This window comes from Rhinoraja longicauda, chromosome 5 (genome assembly GCF_053455715.1).
Source record: "Rhinoraja longicauda isolate Sanriku21f chromosome 5, sRhiLon1.1, whole genome shotgun sequence".
Classification (NCBI taxonomy): domain Eukaryota; kingdom Metazoa; phylum Chordata; class Chondrichthyes; order Rajiformes; family Arhynchobatidae; genus Rhinoraja; species Rhinoraja longicauda.
Window position 1 is genome coordinate 15342754 of NC_135957.1, and position 23544 is coordinate 15366297.

Sequence of the window (23544 nt, forward strand, 5' to 3'; positions counted from 1 at the left end):
TCACGTTTCATGTATCTTGTGTTTTATGACAGTCAAACACCAGGCCATCACCTCCCAGACTGTTTCCGATCTCATCACCTCTAGCTATTTCCGCTCCTTTGCCTCTAACCATATAATTCTCCAGCCCCACACTCTCCTCAAATACCTTGATTCCATCCTATCCCCCCAGTCCAGTCCCTTCCAACCTACATCCAAGACACCTCACAAGCCGTTCAGCAACTTAATTTCAGTCCCATTGCCTCATCTTTACCATAGACATCCAGTCCCTTTGCACCTCTGTCCCCCAATAGGAAGGTCTCAAGACCTAAGATAGACACAAAACGCTGGTGTAACTTAGCGGGTCAAGCAGCATCTCTGGAGAAAAAAGATAGGTGATGTTTCGGGCCAAGACCCTTCTTCAGACTCAAGGATCTCAAGACCCTCTGGTTCCTCCTTGAACAGACCCATTCAATTTAACTGCAGTAACACTTTCCTCCTCCATGGCAGAACTTGTGCTCACCCTCAACTCCTCCCCGACTCCTCTCACTTTCTCCAAGTTACAGGTGTAGCCATGGGCCCCAGCTATGTCTGCCTTTTTGTCGGTTACGTCGAAGAGTTCTCGTTCCAAATGTACACTGGTACCATCCCCCACTTCTTTCTCTGCTACATTGACAACTGTATTGGGCTGCTTCTTGCATCCGTGCAGAACTCGTTGATTTCATTAACTTCACCACTGACTTCCACTCTGCCCTCAAATACACTTGGACCATCTCTGACACCTCTCCACCCACCCCCCTTTTCTTGATCTCTCAGTCTCCATCACAGGGGACAGAATATCGACTGATGAACAGTGTGTCTGAGAACCAGCAGAGGCTCAATGGGCTGTAGGAAGTGTGATCATTGAATTAGAACCAATAATTAAACTTCAGTAAAAGGGTGCATAAGCTGGGGATCTTATCATTTGAAAAGGCTGTAAGGTGACCTGATCTAGATCTAACAATCCTGAAAGGGTCAATACAGGTCAATACAGGTATGCATCACAACTTAAGCTATGTTGATCATATAAGGTCACAGACATAAGTCAGTCTCCTAAATTATTTTACGTATTATTGTAACTTTTGAAAAGACAAAGACTAAGAAGGGATAGTCTTTGTGCATGGGAAATCACTTCTGTGAATTTGAATGAGTTTTTTTGAAGAGGTGACCAAGAAGATTGACTAGAACAAGGCAGAAGATATTGTCTGCATGGACTTTAACAAGGCTTTTGACAATATATCATATGGTTAGACTGGTCCGGAAGGTGATATCACATGGGGTCCATAGTGAGCCAGCCAATTAGTTAGAAAATTGGCTCTGTAGATGGAATGAGAGGGTGGTTTTAGAGGGATGTCTTTCAGATTGGAGTCCTGTGACTCGTGATGTGCTGCAGGATTTGGTGCCGAGTCTCATGTTATTCGTCATATATACTAACGGTCTGAATGCAATTGTCGGTGATATGATTAGTAAGTTTGCTCACAAACTCAAAATTGGTGGTATGCTGGACAGTGAATAAGGTTGTTTAAAGATTACAACAGGATCTAGATTAACTGGGAAAGAAATGGCAGCTGGAATTTAACTTTGTGCGACGTGTTGCATTTTGGATGTTAAATCAAGCCAAATAATACGCAGTGAATGACAGGGCCCTGGAGAGCATTGTAAAACTGAGAGACCTAATGATATAGATACACAAATTCCTGAAAGTGGTGAACTCGGGAAAACATTTGGGATGTTTGGCTTCATCAGATGGGGCATAGAATACAAGAGTCGGGACACGATATCGGTGAAAGCACACCTGGAATATTATGTCCAGCTTTGGTCACCACACTAGAGGAAGGATGCGATTAAGCCAGAGAGGGCACAGAAAAGATTCACAAGAATATTGCCATAACAAGTGGACTTGTGTTATAAGGATTAACTGGATAGGTTGGATAGGCTGAGACACTCCACCGACATCAGTCTGAAGAAGGGTCTCGACCCGAAACGGCACCCATTACTTCTCTCCAGAGATGCTGCCTGTCCCGCTGAGTTGCTCCAGCATTTTGTGTCTATCTTCGATTTAAACCAGCATCTGCAGTTCTTTCCTACACATTCCCTCAAGTGTGAGCAGCTAAAGTGTAACTTTATAGAGATTTATAAAATCACAAGGGGCGGATGGTCATATGGGCAGAGGAGAAGAAAACAAGAGGACACTGGTTTAAGGTGAGAAAGATAGATTTAAAGGGGATCCAAGGGTCAAGCTTTGCATGCAGAACATGGTAGATATATGGAATGAGCTGCCAGAAGGAGTGGCAGGGAGAGGATACAATAATAATGTTTAAAAGACATTGGACAGGTTCATGTTTCTGTGCTCTATAATTAGGACTTTTACCAGAAGATGGTTAGAACATACAATATCCAGGTAACAGTCCCCAGGCCAACTATTGTGCCTATATTATGAAACAATGGTTGCTCACAGTTCATACACAACAAAGTTCTGACTTCATTTCAGTGAAATAAATTATATTTGTTACAGGTATAAAGGGAGACATAAAGAGTCCCTTTGAATTATATCCCTTTTGGCTTCATGAAATGGGTTTAGCAATAGTACTTTGTGGTGAGTCTGCTTATGTAGAAAGTGAGTTCCAAGATACTTCAACAAAATGTAAAAAGACATAAGTGTATATTGAGCCAACAAGGTCAACTATAATGGAGCGGATGGCAAGGTGGGGATTTGGGGAATTTCTAAGCAGACCTTTTCCAGGGGAAACAAAAAGGCTCGCGAAAGGTATGGTAGTGCAGTGTTTTGGTAACTAAACTAATATAGAGGGCTGAACAAAGAATACATAAAACATGCTCAAATTTCACCCAATACTGAATTCAGTTTTGAAAACCTGGAAAAAAAACTGTCATAAAGAAAACTGATTGTGAAGCCCCAGATTTTCAGAATACCTAATTGACTAAAATATCGTCTGGTCCAAATGCAACCCCATTACACACTTTGTGTAGGAAGGAACTGCAGATGCTGGTTTACACCGAAGATAAACACAAAACGCTAGAGTAACTCAGCGGGTCAAGGAGCATCTCGAGAGAAAAGGAATAGGTGATGAGCCAAAACGTTTTTGTGTCTATCTTCCATTACACATTAACAAGGTCAATTTTGAAGGTGGGCCCACGCAGGAATGAAGGTTTCAATACAGATAAATGCAGGAAAATGGTTTTACTGGTGGTCTTGATGGGCTTCAAAAGTTAATGTGGAGATGAAAAAATGCTGATGATTAAGTTATTAGACTGATGCCAATGATTAAGTTACAAGAGTACAGAATTAGAAGGAAGCAGATAACTCGGTTATCAGGCTGTTAAATCAGGTACTTATGTACTTAAGCAGCAGCTGAACATTATGGAGTATTTCATGGGAAATTAATCTAGACATCCAGGAAATTTATTTAAACACAGGTTATGGGTCAACATACAAAGCAAACAGCTGCACAGTTTAACGGATCAGCAACTTCTGTGGATTCACAATTCCACATTTCTCAGTATGCTGAAACTGCTCAGTCGATGGATTGATGATGTAGCGCATTATTAAAACTTTCTTTAAAATATTCTTGTGTTCTGGATCGGAGCACTGCTGGTATGGCCAACGCTTATTGGCAATCCTTAATTGCCCTTGATAAGGAGGTGCTGGGTCACTTACAACCGAGTGACATACTAGGATATTTCAAAAGGCATGAGTCAACCTTGTGGAGTGACATATTGGACAAACTGGATAAAGATGACATTCTTGCAGACATCCTCCTATGAAGGACAAGAGTAAACCAGACTTATTTCAACTATTTAATGGTTTCTGTGGTCATCTTTATTAAGACTAGTTTTTGTTGCTCCAATTTCCACATTGTTAACAGTTTAAATTCCATTATTTACCCAGGACCCTGGTACTTAACTGCTTTATCACTACTGTGCCTCAAATTGGTTTTCTGTGACGATTTATCCCATTATCTCTACAAATTAATCAACCATTTGATTTGCCTTATTCAATTCTCTTATCTGCATTTACGTCCATTAACCAAATGGTAAGCACTTATTATTTTCAACATAATCATAACTATTGGTGTTTATCAGTTTAAAAATAGATATTAATAACATATCCTGCAACTAAAACCGATTCATAGCAGTTATCTGTACTAACATATTCAAGGTTCACTACTTACCAATTATCATTAGTGTGAAGTTATCATTGCTGCAAACATTTCCAACTGCATTCTTTGCACAGCAGTAGTAGACACCATTATCATCAGGACTGGCACTTTTTATGGTCAAACTGTGCTCTCTGGTGTTAAATGTATAATGATTTGTATCTGTTAAATGGATGCCATCTCTAAACCACTGCCAGCTTGGACTAAAATTTTGAAGAAATAAAACAAGACAAGGAATATATTAAATACAAGATTTGGATCAGAATGGTACTAGAAAAATATCACGTTACAACATGCTTCTGAACTATTTCAGTTGGTTAAACAAACAATCAACAAGGCAACACGCCGACTGCGGAAAAGAAATGCATTTAAGATAAACACCATGAAGGAGATTTTTCTTGAGAAATTTGTGTTTGAAGGTGAGAGTCACCTGGAACTTGTAGAGGAAGCTGGATACTTGATATCAAGAGTTAATGACACCATACATTCCCTAGTGCCACTGTGAACTACTCTGTAAAAATGAAATGTGGGTTTAGGAACTACTACCAATCTGAGGCCATAATAATATTTAGGATAACTACAATTGAAATTATTATAGCAGTCACTGGGACCAGAGTTTGTATTCATGTGGTGAGGCAATCCAGTCAGTCCCAGTCTCCTGCTCTTCCCTGGAGATTTTGATTACCTTTGAGTATTAATCCACTTTCTTGAAAAATTCTCAAATCAATCTGCACCCATAACTCTCTCTCTCCATTATATAACAAATTAGTTGTGGATGAAAAATGAATTACGAGGAGTTCACAAAGGTCCTTGACAAAGGTCCTTGACAAAGTTCCACAAGGCCCCAAGTTGGTGCTACACTTGGTAGTGAGGAGGATTTGGTAAAATGGACAGAACAATGTCAGGTGGAACTTAATCCTGATAAGTGCAAGTCAGTGCAAGATGGAGGGACTAATAAAATGTTATGCCAGAGATTATAAATGGTAGGGGTCCAGGGAGTCTTGAGGAACAAGGGTCCTTGGTGCACAAGCCCAAGAATCTAAAGATGGCAGCACAGGTTTACAGTGTGGGATATAAGCACTCATTAGCCAGAGAATTGAATTGAATACAAGGGCAGGAAAGTTATGGTATAACGTTATAAAACGTTGCTTATGCCACAGATAGAACACTATGCCACATCACAGTAAGCACATGATTGCATTGGAGAGGGTACACAAGACATTTACCTGGCACAAGATGTTGCTGGGATAGAGTGTTTCAGTTATGGGATTGGGTAGATTTCATGGAGGGGAAGAGGATGAGGGGGGACCCGATAGCGGTATTATAAGTTATGAAATGCATTGAAAGGGTGAATATATTAATTTTTTACCCTTGTAGCTAAAATGAGATGGCATAGATATAGGGTAAAGAGATGTAGGGGACCAATGAATTACATTTTCATCAAGCGGGTGATTGCAAACTGCACGCACTGCCCAAAGGAGGGTGGAAGCAGGTACTCTTCATTACACAGGAAGTGGTGTGGGCAGGTACTCATTACATTTTAGCTTTGAGCCAAACACTTAAATCATTAAGGCATACATGGTCACAGATTCTGTGTTGGTAAGCAGGATGAATACAGTTAATTACTTGAGTTGACATGGACCTAGTGGGCTGGTGCATGTTTTTGTGCTTGACGAGTCTGAGAAGCTGTTCCTCGGCCAATGACCCCTTTCTATTTACCTCACCAAAACCTGTCATTATTTTGATGCCTCACTAGCACCTCAGTTACCCAACAAAGCAACCAAACTATTTTTTCTTCCCCAACAATGTCTGGGTGTTACTTTACATGGAAGCGTATTCTATATGTTAATCACTCTGCAAGGAATCTTTGGCTACACTCCTAAATTTGGCTTATCAGTTTGAACTTGTACTCCTTTGCTCTATAATCAAGTCTATTTAAGTTTCTGTAGTTCATTTTTAAATCTAATTTTATGGCGTGAAACTTAATATTCTGGGAATAGTTTTACTGATCCAATCCAACTGAAGACGCAAAGCTTTACCTAGCTCAGTGTGAGAAATAATCCCATCACATCTCCAACCATTTCCTACCCATTTTACTCATTAAAGAAGATATTGCCAACTTTGATCAAAGGACAAAGTGTATTATATCCAATATGTCTCGATTTCCCAACATGCTCAGCTCGGTGAATGACTAGTTCTTCATTGTGTCTTTTTTCCTATCATATTGTATTCTATACTTGTCTCCAATTGCTTCTCCTGCAGTTCTGCCTGCGAGAATTTCAAGATCAATTGTGCTGAGAATGCTTTTGCTGTGTTCTAATCTGGTGCCACAGCTGGTGCAAGGGCTCCGTACATCCTCTTATTTTGATGAACTAATTTGAGATTTTGAATTGGAATTAGTGATGGTAGCCTAGATTTGACCATTTACTATAATGGCTAACAATGGCTGCTTTCTCGCTCTAAAATCATAAGTGAACCAGAGGTTATTTGTATAACAAACTGGTAGTTTTCTATGAATCTGAAATCAGATTTTTATTCACATGACGTAATTGGCTGCATTTAAGTTCCTCAGCTTTCAAGAAGGGATTCAGAAAGCTAGAGTAACTCAGCGGGATAGGCACTATCTCTGGAGAGAAGGAATGGGTGACGTCGGGTCCGAAAAGTCACGCATTCTTTCTCTCCAGAGATGCTGCCTGTCCCACTGAGTTACTCCAGCTTTTTGTGTCTATCGTCGATTTAAACCAGCATCTGCAGTTCCTTCGCACACAAGAAGAGATTCATCTTGTTCTCTCCAGATCATTAGTCCAAGGCTCTGGATTATATGTGTAAGAAGGAACTGCAGATGCTGGTTTAAACCGAAGATAGACGCAAAAAAGCTGGAGTAACTCAGTGGGACAGGCTGGAGCTCTAGCTCTGGATTATATGATGTTTCCATTCCAGAGCTAGTAGAGTGTTAAATCCTTCAGTATGCCTTTGACCTCCGAGTATCCAGTTCATTGCATCCAATCTCAAATCTTAATCTGTTTGTGCTTTGTGAGATGTTTGCTGACAAGGAGGGAGGATTTGGGTACTGGTATCCTGTTTGGCTCTTAGCCTAATCCACTTAGGCGAGCCAAGTGAGCACAAACTGCAAGTTTTCGCCAACAAAATAAAGTCCTGATAATTTTTTTAATGAAATTACATTCAAAACAATCCTGAAAAGATTTGAATATTGGCTGCACTTTAAACTTGTGGAATCATTTGTGATTCGCAATGGACATATTGGAAAGTTATATGGTATTTCATTGATGTAGAGGGTAGAATGTTAACCAATCTGGTTTCTCTTAGGTTTTACTTTACTTTACTTTAAACTTTAGAGATACAGCGCAGAAACAGGCCCTTCGGCCCATTCAACAAACAATCACTCCATATACTAGCATTATCCTACACACTAGGGACAATTTACAATTTTACCGAAGCCAATTAACCTACAAACTAGTACATCTTTGGAGTGTGGGAGGAAACCGGAGCAACTGGAGAAAACCCATGCGAACACAGGGAGAACGTACAAACTACATACAGACAGCAACCGTAGTCAGGATTGAACCCGGGTCTCTGGTGCTGTAAGGCAGTAACTGTACCGCTGCACCATTGTGCCGCCCTAGGCATTAGTTTGCATATTGAGGGCGTACAGCGTAGGTTCACGAGGTTAATTCCCGGAATGGCGGGACTATCATATGTTGAAAGACTGGAGCGACTAGGCTTGTATACACTGGAATTTAGAAGGATGAGAGGAGATCTTATCGAAACGGATAAGATTATTAAGGGGTTGGACACGTTAGAGGCAGGAAACATGTTCCCAATGTTGGGGGAGTCCAGAACAAGGGGCCACAGTTTAAGAATAAGGGGTAGGCCATTTAGAACTGAGATGAGGAAAACCTTTTTCAGTCAGAATTCTCTGTCTCAGAAGGTAGTGGAGGCCAATTCTCTGAATGCATTCAAGAGAGAGCTAGATAAAGCTCTTAAGGATAGCGGAGTCAGGGGGTATGGGGAGAAGGCAGGAACGGGGTACTGAGAATGATCAGCCATGATCACATTGAATGGCGGTGCTGGCTCGAAGGGCCGAATGGCTGAATGGCCACCTCCTGCACCTATTGTCTATTGTCTATAAAACTTTTGACTTCAGATCGAAGTAGATGAGTTTTTGGACTGTAAAATGTCCCAAGTTATAGACAAACATACGAAGAAACATTGTTATTTTGCAATTTTGGTTATTCTCAAAGCAAATGTTCCAGTTTCATACCAACAATTGCACCCACAGAATTGATAAAACTACAGTTGGTCAATACAATCAAAATCAATCTTACTCATACCACTAGGCCAAAGGCGATGTAAATAAGTGGCATTTAACTTATTTCCATGTTACAATATCGCTGCCATGAATTAATAATAAGATGAAATTAAAAAATCTTCAGTTGCTACATGATAAGCATCATGTGACATACAAGCCAAGATCATCAAGGAACTCAAAAGAGATAATACCATCAACCAGTGTTTAAATGATGGTTTAATGCAGAGGTTATTCACTTGTGAAATATTTAGATTGTTAAAATAAATGATCAATTTACATTCTTTTTTATCTAGAAGTGACTCTTCACTATGGCTAACTGACTTTATAAGGCGGTCCCTCCTGAATACAGCCTTGCCTCACAAATAAACAGTTGAAATCATCTAATTTTTACAAATGCTGGAGTAATTCTATTTTGCAATGAGTAGCATACCGGGGGTGTCCATTAATGTGACACTGCAGCGAGATTGGAGCTGAAGTTTGTATTTCAGACACATCGTGTGGATCTTTCAAAACCACTCCTCCAGTCTCTATCCCTGTAATAAACAAGATAACATTTGTTTTAGGGAACATAGCAGCCACCACTTAAAAGCAGACTTCCTCCAAGCCCTCACACCTCCCCCACCTGACACTACAAATTGAGTGTATAGGATAAGATTCACAATGTTTTGATATCTGGGCATGCAGGAGGTGCTCTGAACCATCGACAGAAACTGTACCATCACAACCCTTTCACCTCATGGCCTTCACTCATTATCAAATCAGCAGATCAACACTGGTTCTGAGTGCCGAAGAGCATGCTGAAACTGCAAAAGGCAGACCAAGAAATTATAAAGTGTCAGCCTAGTTGATCCTCAATACCAGACTTGCATGCATGATCAACAGCAAAAATAGTTTGTAATAGGCAGAGCTAAATAATCTGACAGCCAGCTGATCAGTTTAAACCTTTAATCCTAATACATCTAGTTGAGGATGACGATGGACAATTAAACTGTTCAAGGGAGACTCCATGTGCATACACGTCCTTAGCAATGCAAGGCTGCCGGAGAAAAGGCTGAAGTATTCACAACCATGTTCATCCAGAAATACCAAATAAAGAAACAAAAGAATGTAGATGCTGGAAGCTGGCGCAAAATGGCAAAGTGCCTCCACCCCAACAGCATTCCAACCCCGCACAAAATGAGGAGATATTCAAGAATGGCAGCAGGAATCAGCCAGGTAATTAGATGCCAGTGAGTGAGTGAGTGTAATGTCATGGGCAGTGAAGTTATTGGGAAATGTTCTGGCGAATCAGGTTAATTTACACTTTGGAAAGGAATAGATCAAAGACAATGAGCTTCATTTTTGTTTTATGTGGAGATCCTGTCTGGCCAAAACATATGGATGTCAGTGTGATTGATGTAGTCTGCATGGACTTCAATAAGGCCTCTGACAAAGTCCCTCGTGGAAAGGGTTAGAAGCCATGTGAACTGTAGCAGGTTGGCAAAATTTGTTTGGTAATAAGAGGGTGAGGCTGATGAGGTGAAGGGTTGCTTTTGTGTTTGGAAACCTGTAACTAGAAGCCTACCACAGGGATCGATGCTGGGATCATTATTGTTAGTTGTGTACAGAAATTATTTAGATGTCAATGTAAAAGTTATAATCAACTCCCAAATGACAAACATTGGTGGTGTTGTTAACACGGAGGGGTTTAGTATGTCATAAGGATCATAATGATGAATTGATGTCAGGCAGAATTTATTCCAGTTGTGTGAGGTGATACACTTTTGGAGGATGAGCAAGGTTAGGACATACACAATAAATGGTATAACCAGGAGGAATGTTTGGAAACAGAAGGACGTCAGAGTACTGGAGGGGGTGCAGAGGTAATTCACCAAAATTATGCATGGGATGAAGAGTTTCACATATGGGGAAATATGTTTGGGTTCGTTTTCCCTGGGGCCGAAGAGCTTGAGGATATACCTAACTGAGACCTCATCACCACTTCTCAAGGATCATCAAGGAGGGACAATAAATTCTAGTCTTGACAGTGACAACCAGATCCTAAATAGGAATTGTACAGTACTGAAATTGGCTTGTTGGCCCAACTCGCCCATGCTGATCACTTTACCTACTTGAGCTCGTCCCATTTGCCTGCATTGGCCCATATCCCTCCAAACCTTGCCATCCTCACACTTATTTCTATTTAAGAATTTTTATTTTATCCAATAAGAATTTATATCAAATGTGTAAATCTTTCCAACTACTCTTTGATATCTGAAGTTGCTGTTCTGATCCTTGGCAGCTCTGTAGGTGAACTTGGAGCTCATTACGGCATGGGACTTGTCTATTCAGAAAGTAGTGGTACTCACATTTGATATTGAAAGATGCCACTGCCGTTTGAGCCTCCTCGTGAGTGACTGTATTCCGAGCGATGCACTGAAAGTCGCCACTGTCCTCCCTCCGATCTACTGCTGTGAACTGTAGATTGCTGCCTTCAATGAAGCGCCTCTCAGACGTCCTTACAGGCTTGCCATTTAGGAGCCACTCAAACACTATATTTGTTGGATTTTGAACTTCACAGCGAAGAATTGCACTGCGCCCATGCAAAGCATCCTGGGAATAGGGCTCCTTGGTGAAGTGAATTAGCGCCTGTGACGAGCACACTGGAAAAAGAAAAATATTATTTATTAGCCAACTCTCCCAATCCAAACAGAAAATATGCAGCTGGTCAGTTAGAATCTGTGGAAAGAGAAATAGTTCATATTCAAGTCATTGATCTTTTCACTATTTAAGGGTTTGTACAAAATGAGTGGGGAGCACTATGAACATCAGAATGAACATTCCTCACTACTCTGACAGCTTATTCTCAAATTCAGGTCGAAGGACAGAAAAAGGTCACTCCTATTTAAGCAGTTTACTGTGGCATCTAATCAATATTGCATCTGAACTATGACAGCTTAAAGGTTTCATCAATTAATCTTTAATCACTCTCGCATACATCAATTTTATATGCTATTCAAAAACTACATTTTCAGAGATGAAGTGGGTTGCATTCCACACGTTGAGCAATGACTACTGGTATTTATATAAATAGTATATAAATAATTAGTACTTAAACTGGAATATCCCATTATACATAACAGCAACATTACCACACAAAAGATCTGCAGTTTTAAAAAAATTATTTACATCAATTTCACATCCCTTCCAGGAATGTTGACCTTGGTCTACTCTGTTCACCAATGGATGTTGGCTGACAGAGTGACTGTTTCCAGAATTCAAAACTTCAATCACTTTTGATGTTAAGCAGAGAAAGAGATCAATGAGCAGAAAACTGAAAGTTTAGTCAAAAAGTAAAATTTAAGGAGCATTTCAAGCAGGAGGAGTTTCAATGGAAGAAAATTCCACACTAATAATCTGACATCTTCATTAATTTAAGTATGATAATCTTAAAGCAATAAAACCAGATTTCTTTGAAAGGAATAAAAGCAGCAGAAATTATCTAAGACTTAAAATATCTGGTATTAAAAAAAATATTGTTTGTTTGAATATAACTGAGATCCGAGTCAATTTAAGATGATCTCCGAAGCACCTTATTGCCTCTGGTATATTTATAATGGTTATTTAAAATTTCAAGGAGGGTAGGGACATGACCATATGGGGAGAAACTTAGAACAAAGAACAAACTTTGTTTTCTTAAATCTGTTTCTCCTGTGATCAAGCTCCCTTTTCTGTCAGATGAGCTGGGTGGTCGGTCACTAGCTTTATTAACAACTCGGGTTTTGACAAACACAACTTTCCTGCTGACCCTGTTTTTGGGTTTGTTTTGTAGGTTTGTCTGTCTCGCAGGAGACTAGGGGAGGCATTTCCCTTGTGGCAGTAGTTCCTATTGTAGCTTTAATTGACACAGGATGTTAAATTGTGGTGGGAATGGAGCTTGTTTAAAGCCAATCTCTGGCCAGTGTATGTTCTGTCATTGTCCTCCTGGATGAGAGGTTCCTTAATGAGCGAAGGAGCAATTAGGAACAAGTGCTGGTCCATGGTGGTTAATTCACTAAGCACCAATTGAATGGGAAATGAGGTGTCTTTGAAAACGATTGCAGTGTGGTATGTCCTGTTAGCTGTGTGTTTTGTACTGTGAAATTAAGTGCCTATTGGTGCTGCTGTTTTAAAAAAATAAATTACTCAATCTTAAGCGTTTCCAGCCATTGTGTACAATGCAATTTGAAAGTGAAGAAATTGTTTAATAAGCCACCTTCGTCACTATTTTGATGTAATTCTTTAACTATCTTCACTGTAATATTTAAGTGCCATCTGCAAACTTACTACGCCTTATACATTCTCATCCAATAGCTCTTTCAACTTTTCCTGCTACCTTCTAAATTTTAAATTTTTATTTCTGCAGCAACATTAAAAAGGCACAAGTTATTTTATATTGCCTTGTTCTTGTGACCAAAATATATCACTTCAAACTTACTTACATTAAATTTTGACTGCCCAGGTCACAGATTAATCTCATTCTTCTGAAATCTGTTTTATGTTGTTTGTTCTTTGCCATATTTTTGAGCCTGTTTCATTTTATGTGAACACCAAAGTTGTACCCTTTTATATTCTGTTGTATTCGTAAGCAGGGAAAGGCAGGGCCAATTCGGATTATGGGGAAACAAAACTGTACTTTCCAGTCTGGAGAGAAAGAAAATTGCTCACTATCTCTCTGCTTTCTATCCATCAGCAAATTTCATGTCCACACTACCACTGCCTTTTTAATGAGGAGTTGAAGTCAAAAGCACACCAATGAAAAGATACAGCTAACAGTGCCGCAATACTTTGTGGCCATAACTAGAAGAGAGCAGATAACTGAAAATGTTGGAGCCGAAGGAGTTTAACGAGAAATGGATACAGACAGCATAATTTTGGATGATCTCCATTTTGTGGAGAATAAAACAAGTCGACAGGATGTAAATGAATGTTTCAGCATCAGATTTGCTGAGGCAGGAACTAAGTTAGGTGATAGGTGAAATATGTGGTTTGATGTTGATCTTTATGTCAAAAATGACAATATGTTTTGACCTCCGACTATACTCGGAAGGAGGCCAAGCATGGGAAATCAAGTTTGGTGGAAATTCCATATTTTCTTATGACATGGAAAAAAGCCATGTGGCCAGTTATTCTATACTAGCTTTCAGAGCATTCTCATTAGTCCCTTTCCCCCACTTATTTACCTGTAACTTATTCTCCCTTGCATGCTCATCAATTGAATTAGATTTTCCTGATAACTACCAAAACTAACATTAGTTTACAGTTAACATTGTGTCTGCTATCCAATATAGATAGCAGTCTGGCAATGTATAGGGTATTGTTAGGGGAACCCCAGAATTATTTCATATCTCTTTTCCTTATGAACACGGTGGAATGTTGGTTCAATGCACATAGAAAAGGGAGGAATGTCGGATCAATTTTGGGTAAGATAGTCGATACTTTGGGATTAGGGGGCTCTAACTCTAACGAGTTGGGAGATCATAGTATAGAATGCTACAGTACGTCAGTAACAATAGGCTCACTCCATTTGGATTCTGTACACTATTTTAAGCAAAAAATGAAGCACCAGAGGAGTCATTTTCAAATTGCAGATGATATGCCTCAGGCAGAATTTGGTTTTGTCAGCAAACCAGAGCTCTATCCTGCGCTTTGTGCTTTAAAAGGGAAACTCTTGTTTCTTTTGTTATTTGGCTGAGTTTGATCGTATTGTGATGCAGTGAGACAACATCTTGGTTATAATGCATCTACATCACTGCTGAGGTTCACCACAACAGTGGATGTCCATGCTGCCCATCAGTTTATGCAAATGGTGAATGTAGGTTAAAAGCTGAATGGTGGAAATTCAGCAGTTAAAGCAGGGGAGAATTACGTGCGGTGGAGTGTCCGGGGAGCCGCGCGGGCCCGATCCACCCGCCGAACAGCCGCGCCGCCAACAACCAGAACGACAACCAAAGACCAGAACGTGCCCGGTAGGCCCGACTTGCCCCACAGGCCTCCCGGGGGACTGTGGTAAAGCCTGGCCTGTCTGGGCTGAAGGAGCCTCAGTGGTGGTGGCAATGGGAGCCTCGGCGGCAGCAGGAGGCACGGAGAGGGCCTCGGCGGCGGCGGGAGCCTAGAGGCAATGTGGGCCTCGGCAGCGGTGGGGCCTCACGGTCGATGAGCTTGAGGAGGGGAGGGGAAGACAATGGGGACCCGGCGTGGGGGGACCGCCGTGAAGAACAATGGGGACCAGGTGTGGGGGGACGGCCGTGAGGGACGGTGGGAGAACAAAGGGGGACCCGGTGTGAGGGAGGGGACACTCTAGTTTAGAATCCCCTGCTCAGGGGATAAGTCTTTGTTTGTTTGTTCATTTGTTCCGGTGAAGGCGCTGTGCACACAGCAGCCAGCCAACAGTCGCTTATCTTTTTCTTTTTCTTTTCACTTTTAATTTCAAGTTTTTGTGTACCTTGTGTGTTGTGACTGTTGGCAGACCAATCTCCCTCCGGGGATAAATAAAGTTTTATCATATCGTAGAATAAGTTGATGAATAATAGTTGGTACAGTGACTGATGGTTTACACAGACTTGCACAATTGCTCCATGTGTCATTGCTGAAGTGGGATGGGAAGCAGATGTATGCTTTTACTGAGGTTTTATTCCCCATTGACAGCTGCTGATTGTATGCAGTCACAGACATTGAGTATAAGTGAATACATGTCCTGTGATAAGAGAGTTGGAGAGAGAAGAATCGATTCACAAGAAATCATGACAATTCATAATGGCATAGCTGCCAACAAAGGGTCATAAGTTAAACCTCTGCATCGTACTTAGTTACCCACTACCTAAGCCAAGCAGGTGTTTAAGAGCAACATGGTTCATGGGAAATGTCATTGCATTTCTTGCAAACTTCAGGAGATTCTAAAAGGCAGCTTCTTAACGGTTATTGCAACACTGGTAAAGCAAACAGTGGAAATCTTATTATTTGGAAAAAAAACGATGTACTTCAAGTTGGTTAAACTCCAGCAGTTACACTTGCACACATTGTGTAAGAAAACATTGTGGTCGTCTGTAAAGCTTGCTCTGCCAATATCAAATCCAACCTTAGGTTGGGACCCTCTTTCTGTTTTTTAATTTATTTGTGTCATCACACAACTGTTTGCCAATAGCGAGCAAATGTTAGTGCTACGACGTTGGCCTCTGCAAAATCCTTTACAGTGCACGTGTCATGCAGCATGTCACAGCTCAGGAGATGTTCCATAGTCTGGAGGCCCCGACCGCACTCGCAGTCTGCCACATCTTCAGTATATCCCCACTTCAGCATGTTCGATTTGCTCCTCCCCATGCCTGTCCGCAGTTGAGACTGCGCCAGGTTATCCACGGTTGGTCGGAACCTGGTGGGAGTTTCTCACTGACTTTTCTTCCTTTGCCTCCACCATTGCCTGAGTGAGACTACAGGCAAAGTGGAAGGACAGCACCTAATATTCCGCCTGCAACCTAACGGTATGAACACCTAATTCTCTCATTTCAAGTACCCCCCCCCTCTCCTCTGACACCCTTCTTTTCACCCTTCTTTTTTCCATGATAGTGCTGTACAAAGTCAAAAATCTATAGTAAATATCCAAATAGTTGAAACTATTCACTGTTTTCTCTTGAACCCCAAAGTACATTTAATGAGGGAATTATGCTAGTCGAGTGGGCAGATTCAACAGGTTTGGGTAAATTTTGATTGAAAAGAGTAAAAAACTTTGCATATCCATGGTCCCCAGAGAAGCTGCAGACCCGCTGAGTTACTCCAATACTTTTGTGTCTTTAAAGATTATTAGCTGCTTTTGAAACCGCTTATTTTTGTCTTTTGTCAATGACTTCCAATTGCTCTATTCACACAAGTAGAGCTGACAGATTACTCCCTGCAACAACGTTGTTTAGATATAAACATTTACTGAGGCAGCAACTTCATTTTGGAGCAAGTGCATTGAACTAGAAATTCTGTATTCATTTTAAGGAAAAACAATTTCAAAATTCTCAAGAATTAGGGTTTTTATCAATGACTAATGTTCACACTCGCTGCCCTTTATGTAACATTCATTTTAGTTCTCTCTTTTAAATTTATCTGGCGTAGTATAACCAGAGTAACTGCAGTCCTTAATGTCTGTGTTGTTCAGATGGGGTTTTAGAGTGCCCTGTTCTCTTCAATCAAAATTGTTTTTCTAAACTCATCTTGGAGGGAAACGATAATGTTAGGACCCCTAACCTATAAAAAGATAAATGTTCAGACATGGCTCTCAAATACAGATTCAAACATATAATGAATTTCTGGAAGTTAATCTTTGCTGCTGCTTCTCTTCCTAATTGCAAACTTCCGGTGTTTCTTAGTGTAACTTGGTATACCTTCAAGTTCATGATAAATCTATCTTATTGCTGCTTCATGCCAGTCTTCTTTAATATTGCCCCAAGCTCCTCTCATCAAACAGATCCACCTCTTGCTATCCAGCTCCGTTCCCGGGTATGAAAGTGATTTATCTTCCTGTGATTCCTTACTAACTCATACTCCCCCGCCATTGTGAAATTTTTAAATAGAGATGTTAGGAATATATTAGGAATAAATTCCAGTTTCTGTTTCTTTTTTTGCACATCATTGCCACAAATAATGTCTTCTGAGACTGTTCTGCCCTCCTCCACCATTTAAACATAATTTACCATAACTCGCCTCCATTCATCATCAAATAGAAACATAAAACATAGAAAAATAGATACAGTAGGCCATTTGGCCCTTCGAGCCAGCACCGCCATTCAATATGATCATGGCTGATCATCTAAAATCAGTTCCCTGTTCCTGCTTTTTCCCCATAAGAGCTAAATCCAATTCTCTCTTGAAAACATCCAGTGAATTGGCCTCCATTGCCTTCTGTGGCAGAGAATTCCACAAATGTACAACTGCAGTAGGATCTCCTTGCTCCTGAACTCAAATCCTCTCGCAATGAAGGCCAACATGTCATTAGCTTTCTTCACTGCCTGCTGTACCTGCATGCTTTTTTTCAGTGACTGATGGACAAGCACACCCAGGTCTCGTTGCACCTCCCTTTTTCCTAATCTGACACCATTCAGATAATGAATGGGTGACTTTGCGGGTCAAGACCCTTCTTCAGACTGATGTCAGGGGAGTGGGCAGGACAGAGATAGAATGTAGTCGGAGAGAGTAAGACTGGTGGGGGAAATGGGAAGGAGGAGGGGATGGAGACAGAGAGAAAGCAAGGGCTATTTGAAGTTAGAGAAGTCAATGTTCATACCGCTGGGGTGCAAGCTACCCAAGCAAAATATGAGGTGCTGTTCCTCCAATTTGTGCTGGGCCTCACTCTGACAATGGGAAGAGGCCCAGGACAGAAATGTCAGATTGGAATGGGAGGGGGAGTTAAAGTGCTGAGCAACTGGGAGATCAGGTAGATTAAGGCGGACTGAGCTGAGGTGTTCAGCGAAATGATCACGAGCCTGCGCTTGGTCAAGCCGATGTACAGAAGCTGACACCTGGAACAGCGGATACAGTAGATGAGGTTGGAGGAGGTGCAAGTGAACCTCTGCCTCTCCTGAAACGACTGTCAGGGCCCTTGGATGGAGTCGAGGGGGGAGGTGTTGTATCTCCTGCGGGTTTCAGGGGAAAGTACCTGGGGAGGGGTGGGAAGGGACGAGTTGACCAGGGAGTTGCGGAGGGAACGGTCTCTGCGGAAAGCAGATATGGGTGGAGATGGGAAGATGTGGCCAGTAGTGGGATACCATTGGAGATGGCGGATTAAACAGATGTTGGAGGATTATATGCTGTATGCGATGGCTGATGGGGTGGAAGCTGAGGACAAGGGGGACTCTGTCCTTGTTGCAAATGGGGGAGGGGGAGCAAGAGCGGAGATGCGGGATATCGAGGAGAACCTAGTGAGACCCGCTGCTCCGCAACTTCAAAAAACCTTTGCTTTCCCTCTGTCTCCATCACCTCCCCCTTCCCAGTTCTCCCACCAGTCTTACTGTCTCCGACTACATTCTATCTCTGTCCCGCCTACTCCCCTGACATCAGTCTGAAGAAGGGTCTTGACCCGAAACGTCACCCATTCTTTCTCTCCAGAGATGCTGCCTGTCCTGCTGAGTTACTCCAGTATTTTGTGTCTGCCTTCGATTTAAACCAGCATCTGCAGTTCTTTCCTACACGATTCAGATAATAATCTACCTTCCTGTTCTTGCCACCAAAGTGGATAGCCTCACATTTATCCACATTATACTGTATCTACCATGCATCTGCCCACTCACCTGACCTATCCAAGTCACCCTTCAGCCTCATAGCATCCTCATCGCAGCTCACACTGCCACCCAGCTTTGTGTCATCCGCAAACTTGGAGATGTCACATTTGGGTGGTGGGGGGGAAGAGAGAGTGGAGGTGGGTGGGAAGGGGGACAGTGGGGGTGGGAAAGAGGGGAGAGTGGGGGTGGGGGGGAGGGGGACAGTGGGAATGGGGGTGGGGCGAGTGGGTGGAGGGGAGGGTGGGGGTAGGAGGGGGTGAGGGTGGGGGAGGAGAGGAGAGAGTGGGGGAGGCGGGGGGTGGGTGAGTAGGGGTGGAGGAGAGAGGGGGGGTGGGGAGAGTGAGCGTGGGGCTGGGGAGGAGAGAATGTGGGGGGTGGGGGAGGAGAGAGTGGGGGAAAGAGGGGGAGAGTGAGAGTGGGACTGGGGGAGGAGAGAATGGTGGGGTGGGAGGAGGAGTGGTGGAAAGGGGGTGGTGGGGAATGGGGTGGAGGAGAGTGCGAGTGGGGGTGGGAGGGAGAATGGGACTAGGGAGGAGGGCAGGGTGGGGTGGAGAGGAGGGAAGAGTGGGAGTGGGGAGGAGGAGGGGTGGGGGGATGAGAGAGTGGGTGAGGGGGGGAAGGGGGACAGTGGCGACTAGGAAAGATGGGAGAGTGGGGGGTAGGAAGGGGGGGTAAGGGAGATCGAGTAGGGGGTTGAGGGTGCTACACCAATACAGGAGAGGCTTTAGGTCCAGGGCTCTTCGGTCACACCCTCTCCCCTTCCCTGTACCGCCTTTAATTGCGCTCCCCCTCCACTGGAGGAGCACGGCACCACAGTGAAGGAGAAAGAAGATTGCCGCTGACAGGACGGTGTCAGTGGCTCCCTCTCCCCTTTCCCCCACCCCATTCCCCCCTCTTCACCCACCCCTCCCCTCTCCTGGAGTACTGTGTGCAGTTTTGGTCTCCAAATTTGAGGAAGGATATTCTTGCTATGGAGGGCGTGCAGCGTAGGTTCACTAGGTTAATTCCCGGAATGGCGGGACTGTCGTATGTTGAAAGGCTGGAGCGATTGGGCTTGTATACACTGGAATTTAGAAGGATGAGGGGGGATCTTATTGAAACATATAAGATAATTAGGGGATTGGACACATTAGAGGCAGATAACATGTTCCCAATGTTGGGGGAGTCCAGAACAAGGGGCCACAGTTTAAGAATAAGGGGTAGGCCATTTAGAACGGAGATGAGGAAGAACTTTTTCAGTCAGAGGGTGGTGAAGTTGTGGAATTCTCTGCCTCAGAAGGCAGTGGAGGCCAGTTCGTTGGATGCTTTCAAGAGAGAGCTGGATAGAGCTCTTAAGGATAGCGGAGTGAGGGGATATGGGGAGAAGGCAGGAACGGGGTACTGATTGAGAGTGATCAGCCATGATCGCATTGAATGGCGGTGCTGGCTCGAAGGGCTGAATGGCCTACTCCTGCACCTATTGTCTATTGTCCTCTCCACCCCCACCCCCCCCCCCCCCCTCCTCTCCCCCCCATTGAGATTCTTTTTTTTTTTAAGAGACAATTTATTTTAAAGAAAAAACACAATTTCCCCAGGTCACAATGGAAACCCTACGAGGAACAGGCCCAATGAGCCCACTTGGTCTAGTATTTACTAAATCTTTGGCTGTTGATGTCAAAACTGTCAAGATAGAGGAAATATACATTACTTTGGGGGAGAGGGGTTGGACTTCTACAACATAGAGCATTGTAAATAACCATCACTAAAATGCGTTAGGGTTTAATTCAGATTTTTGTGCCACTCAAGCTGCATTGATCCTACATTCAATTGTGCTATTCTTCTGGAAGACTATTGCGAAGAGATATAATTGATGCTATAATCCCGACCTGAAACATCGTCGGTTCTTTTCACTTCACAGATGTTGCCTGGTCTGCTGAAAAATGATCAGCTCTGTGAAAGATGCACTTTGGTCTTCCAGTGCAAGGAGCTGCTGCCCACAGTAAAAAAACAAAAAGGTGGGAACTCCTCCATTCCAAGATCCAGAAATACAGGCTGAGAAACACACTTAAGCTTTGTATAGCTGCCTCAAAAAGCCTACAAGGAAAGGTGAAGACTCGCCCACCCTTGCACATCGAGTACAAGAACACTCTTGGTTGCTCATGGAATTGCTCATGGAATCTACGTTAAAGAAAAATTGATGTCATGCCAATGTTATTTCACTGTGAACAGAAACATTTCATTGTACTGCATATTTGAACATTTCAAGAATAAAGTGTAGTCTTTCAAAAATGTCCTTTCATTTTCAGGAAGGAAACTTTACCTCATAAAAGGCAATAAAAGCAAGTTCAGTTAAGGAGGATTTTTAAGCTAAAGCAGCTCTTTCAAACTTTGATTTGCTGCACTTACATATTACTATGCTTTAAAGCTGGCAAACTAAACTACAAGCATAGCACATTTATCTAATTTTGAATGCTAAAGTATGAGGGTCAGCAATGAATGGTGGTGATATGATTGGATGTGGATATTTGGGGGTAAGTGATGAGAGATTAAAATGCAATTGGGAAAACATTGGAACATGCTTAATTTAGTCTCCTCAATGTTTGTTTTGAAAAAAATCTGTTTTATCGAAAACAATGCTGCACACTAAGGAGAGCTTAGAAGGCTCTTGCCAGTCATGTGGAGTTATGGAAAATTAACATACCAAAGCTCAGCCTGCAGATGAGGAAAAGGCAAAAGACTATGAACCAATTCCTAAAATAATCAGATAAACTATGAGGGAAAAACCTGAGAGACTAAAGTTGCAGTCCAACAAGTGAAAATGGAGCTAAACAAGAACAGTCTTGGTAAGTAGTTAACTGAACATTTTTGATCTGGTCAACCATGATGAATTGCTAGTGTTGAGATAAGCAACTAGCAACATAATCAAATAATGTCATTCGAAAATTTGGTTTGGGACATTTTAGTTCTATGGGAAAGTTAGAAACTTGTTGGGAAAAAATACAGAGGGTTTTAAGAAATGGGTTCATCAACCTGGATTTTCCATTCAGTAACTAAGTGAAAGTTCTTAGCAGTGTTTAGTTGAAGAATGAAGAGATTCGGCATGTCGACAAATACTCTCTTGAACTTCTGTACAGTAGAAAGCATATTGACTGATTGCATCACGGTCTGGTTCGGCAACTCGAATGCCCAGGAATGAAGAAAATTGCAAAGAGTGATGAGCACTGCCCAGTCCATCATGGGTACTGTCTTCCCCACCATTGAAGAGATCTACAAAGTCGCTGCCTCAAATGGCAGCCAGCATCATCACCCTCACCACACTCGCATTTCACTTGTGACTTTGGGAAGAAGTGATAGGAGCCAGAAAACTGTAACTTCCTGCTCAATAATCAGCAGCACAGGAGCACCTCAAGTTTGTGTAGTCAGCCCTCTACTCTACTCACTCTATACCCCGACACAGTCCCAACTCCATCCTCAAATTCTCCAAAGGCACCACCATTGTTGGACGAATTTCGGATGATGTAGAGGGAGATCGATCGACTAACCAAATGATGCCGGAACAACAACCTTGCTCTCAAAGTCAGGAAAACCAAGGACCTGATTGTTGACTTTAGAAGAGGAAGGCCTACGATCTGCAACCTGTCTTAATCGACAGGACAGTAGTGGAGTCAAAAACTTCAAATTCCTGGAAGTTCCCACCTCTCTCCACTCCAAGTCCCCTATTTTCATTTTATTCCCCTTCTTTCCCCTACACCCTGTCCCCTTCCACTCACTATCCTTCCCTCTGGCTTCTCACTTCTCATCTTTCCTTATCGCACACCCTTTTGTCTCTATTTCACCTCCAGCCTTTGTTACTATCTGCACCCATCTTCCAATCACTCCTTCTCACCTACATCACTTTCCAGTTTTTGCCCCTATTCTTCCCATCCCCTCCCTTTACCAGTTTGCTCCTCTCTCCTCCATCAGTCTGAAGAAGGGCTCTGACCCAAAATATCATCTGTCCATTTCCCTCTACAAATGTTGTCTGACCAGCTGAACCCATCCAGCACTTTGGTTTTTCCACAAGACCTTTTGTAACTTAGCATCAGTGAGTTTCTGTGTTCTTTTTCAGTTATATCTTCCTTCCTTCTATTTCATAATAATGATTACTTTAACACATCCTGCTAGCCTTGAGAATAAATAGAGAAATAAAATTACTTTAAACATTCACCATATTGATTCTTGGGACAACAGGTTTAGTTTATTATTGTCACATGTACCGAGGTCCAGTGAAAAGCTTTTTTTGCTGCGTGCTATCTAGTCAGCAAAAATACTATACATGATTAGAATCAGGCTGTCCACACTGTGTACGGTATAAAGGGTATTACTTTTGGTGCAAGTCACATCCCATCCTGAGCACAACAAACTACTATGGATGTTGTACACATACTTCAACTTGCTTTACTACAGTCTGGCTACATCATAAATACTGAGAATTTATTGTATTATTGAATATTTGTGTTCTGTTGTGCATTAATGTGCCTGTAAAACTGCAGCAGGAACATATTTCATTGTTCCGTTCCAGGTGCATATGACAACACTTTTAACTTAACTCTTGACGAGCTGACCGCATGGAGACACTGATTTCTCTGGTTGTTAACACCCCTGCCGGAGAACCACTGTCAAATTCTGTAACTACTTTGTATGTTTTAACAATATCGCCATCTCATTTTTCTAAACTTACGTGAATATAAGCCCAGTCTCTTTACCACGAGACAAACTTTTATCTTTG

General features: G+C 42.2%; 1 protein-coding gene across 1 annotated transcript in view; it reads right to left on the minus strand.

The window, feature by feature from the left end:
- The window catches only part of ptk7b (protein tyrosine kinase 7b), a 144296-nt gene that overhangs the window by 50610 nt on the left and 70142 nt on the right, over nucleotides 1–23544 (minus strand). Inside the window, exons 2-4 of the mRNA XM_078398946.1 lie at nucleotides 10869–11162; nucleotides 8951–9053; nucleotides 4206–4393 (exon numbers count right to left, since the gene is read on the minus strand). Of these exons, the coding sequence (XP_078255072.1) occupies nucleotides 4206–4393; nucleotides 8951–9053; nucleotides 10869–11162 (585 nt within the window). The remainder of the gene's footprint in view (nucleotides 1–4205; nucleotides 4394–8950; nucleotides 9054–10868; nucleotides 11163–23544) is intronic.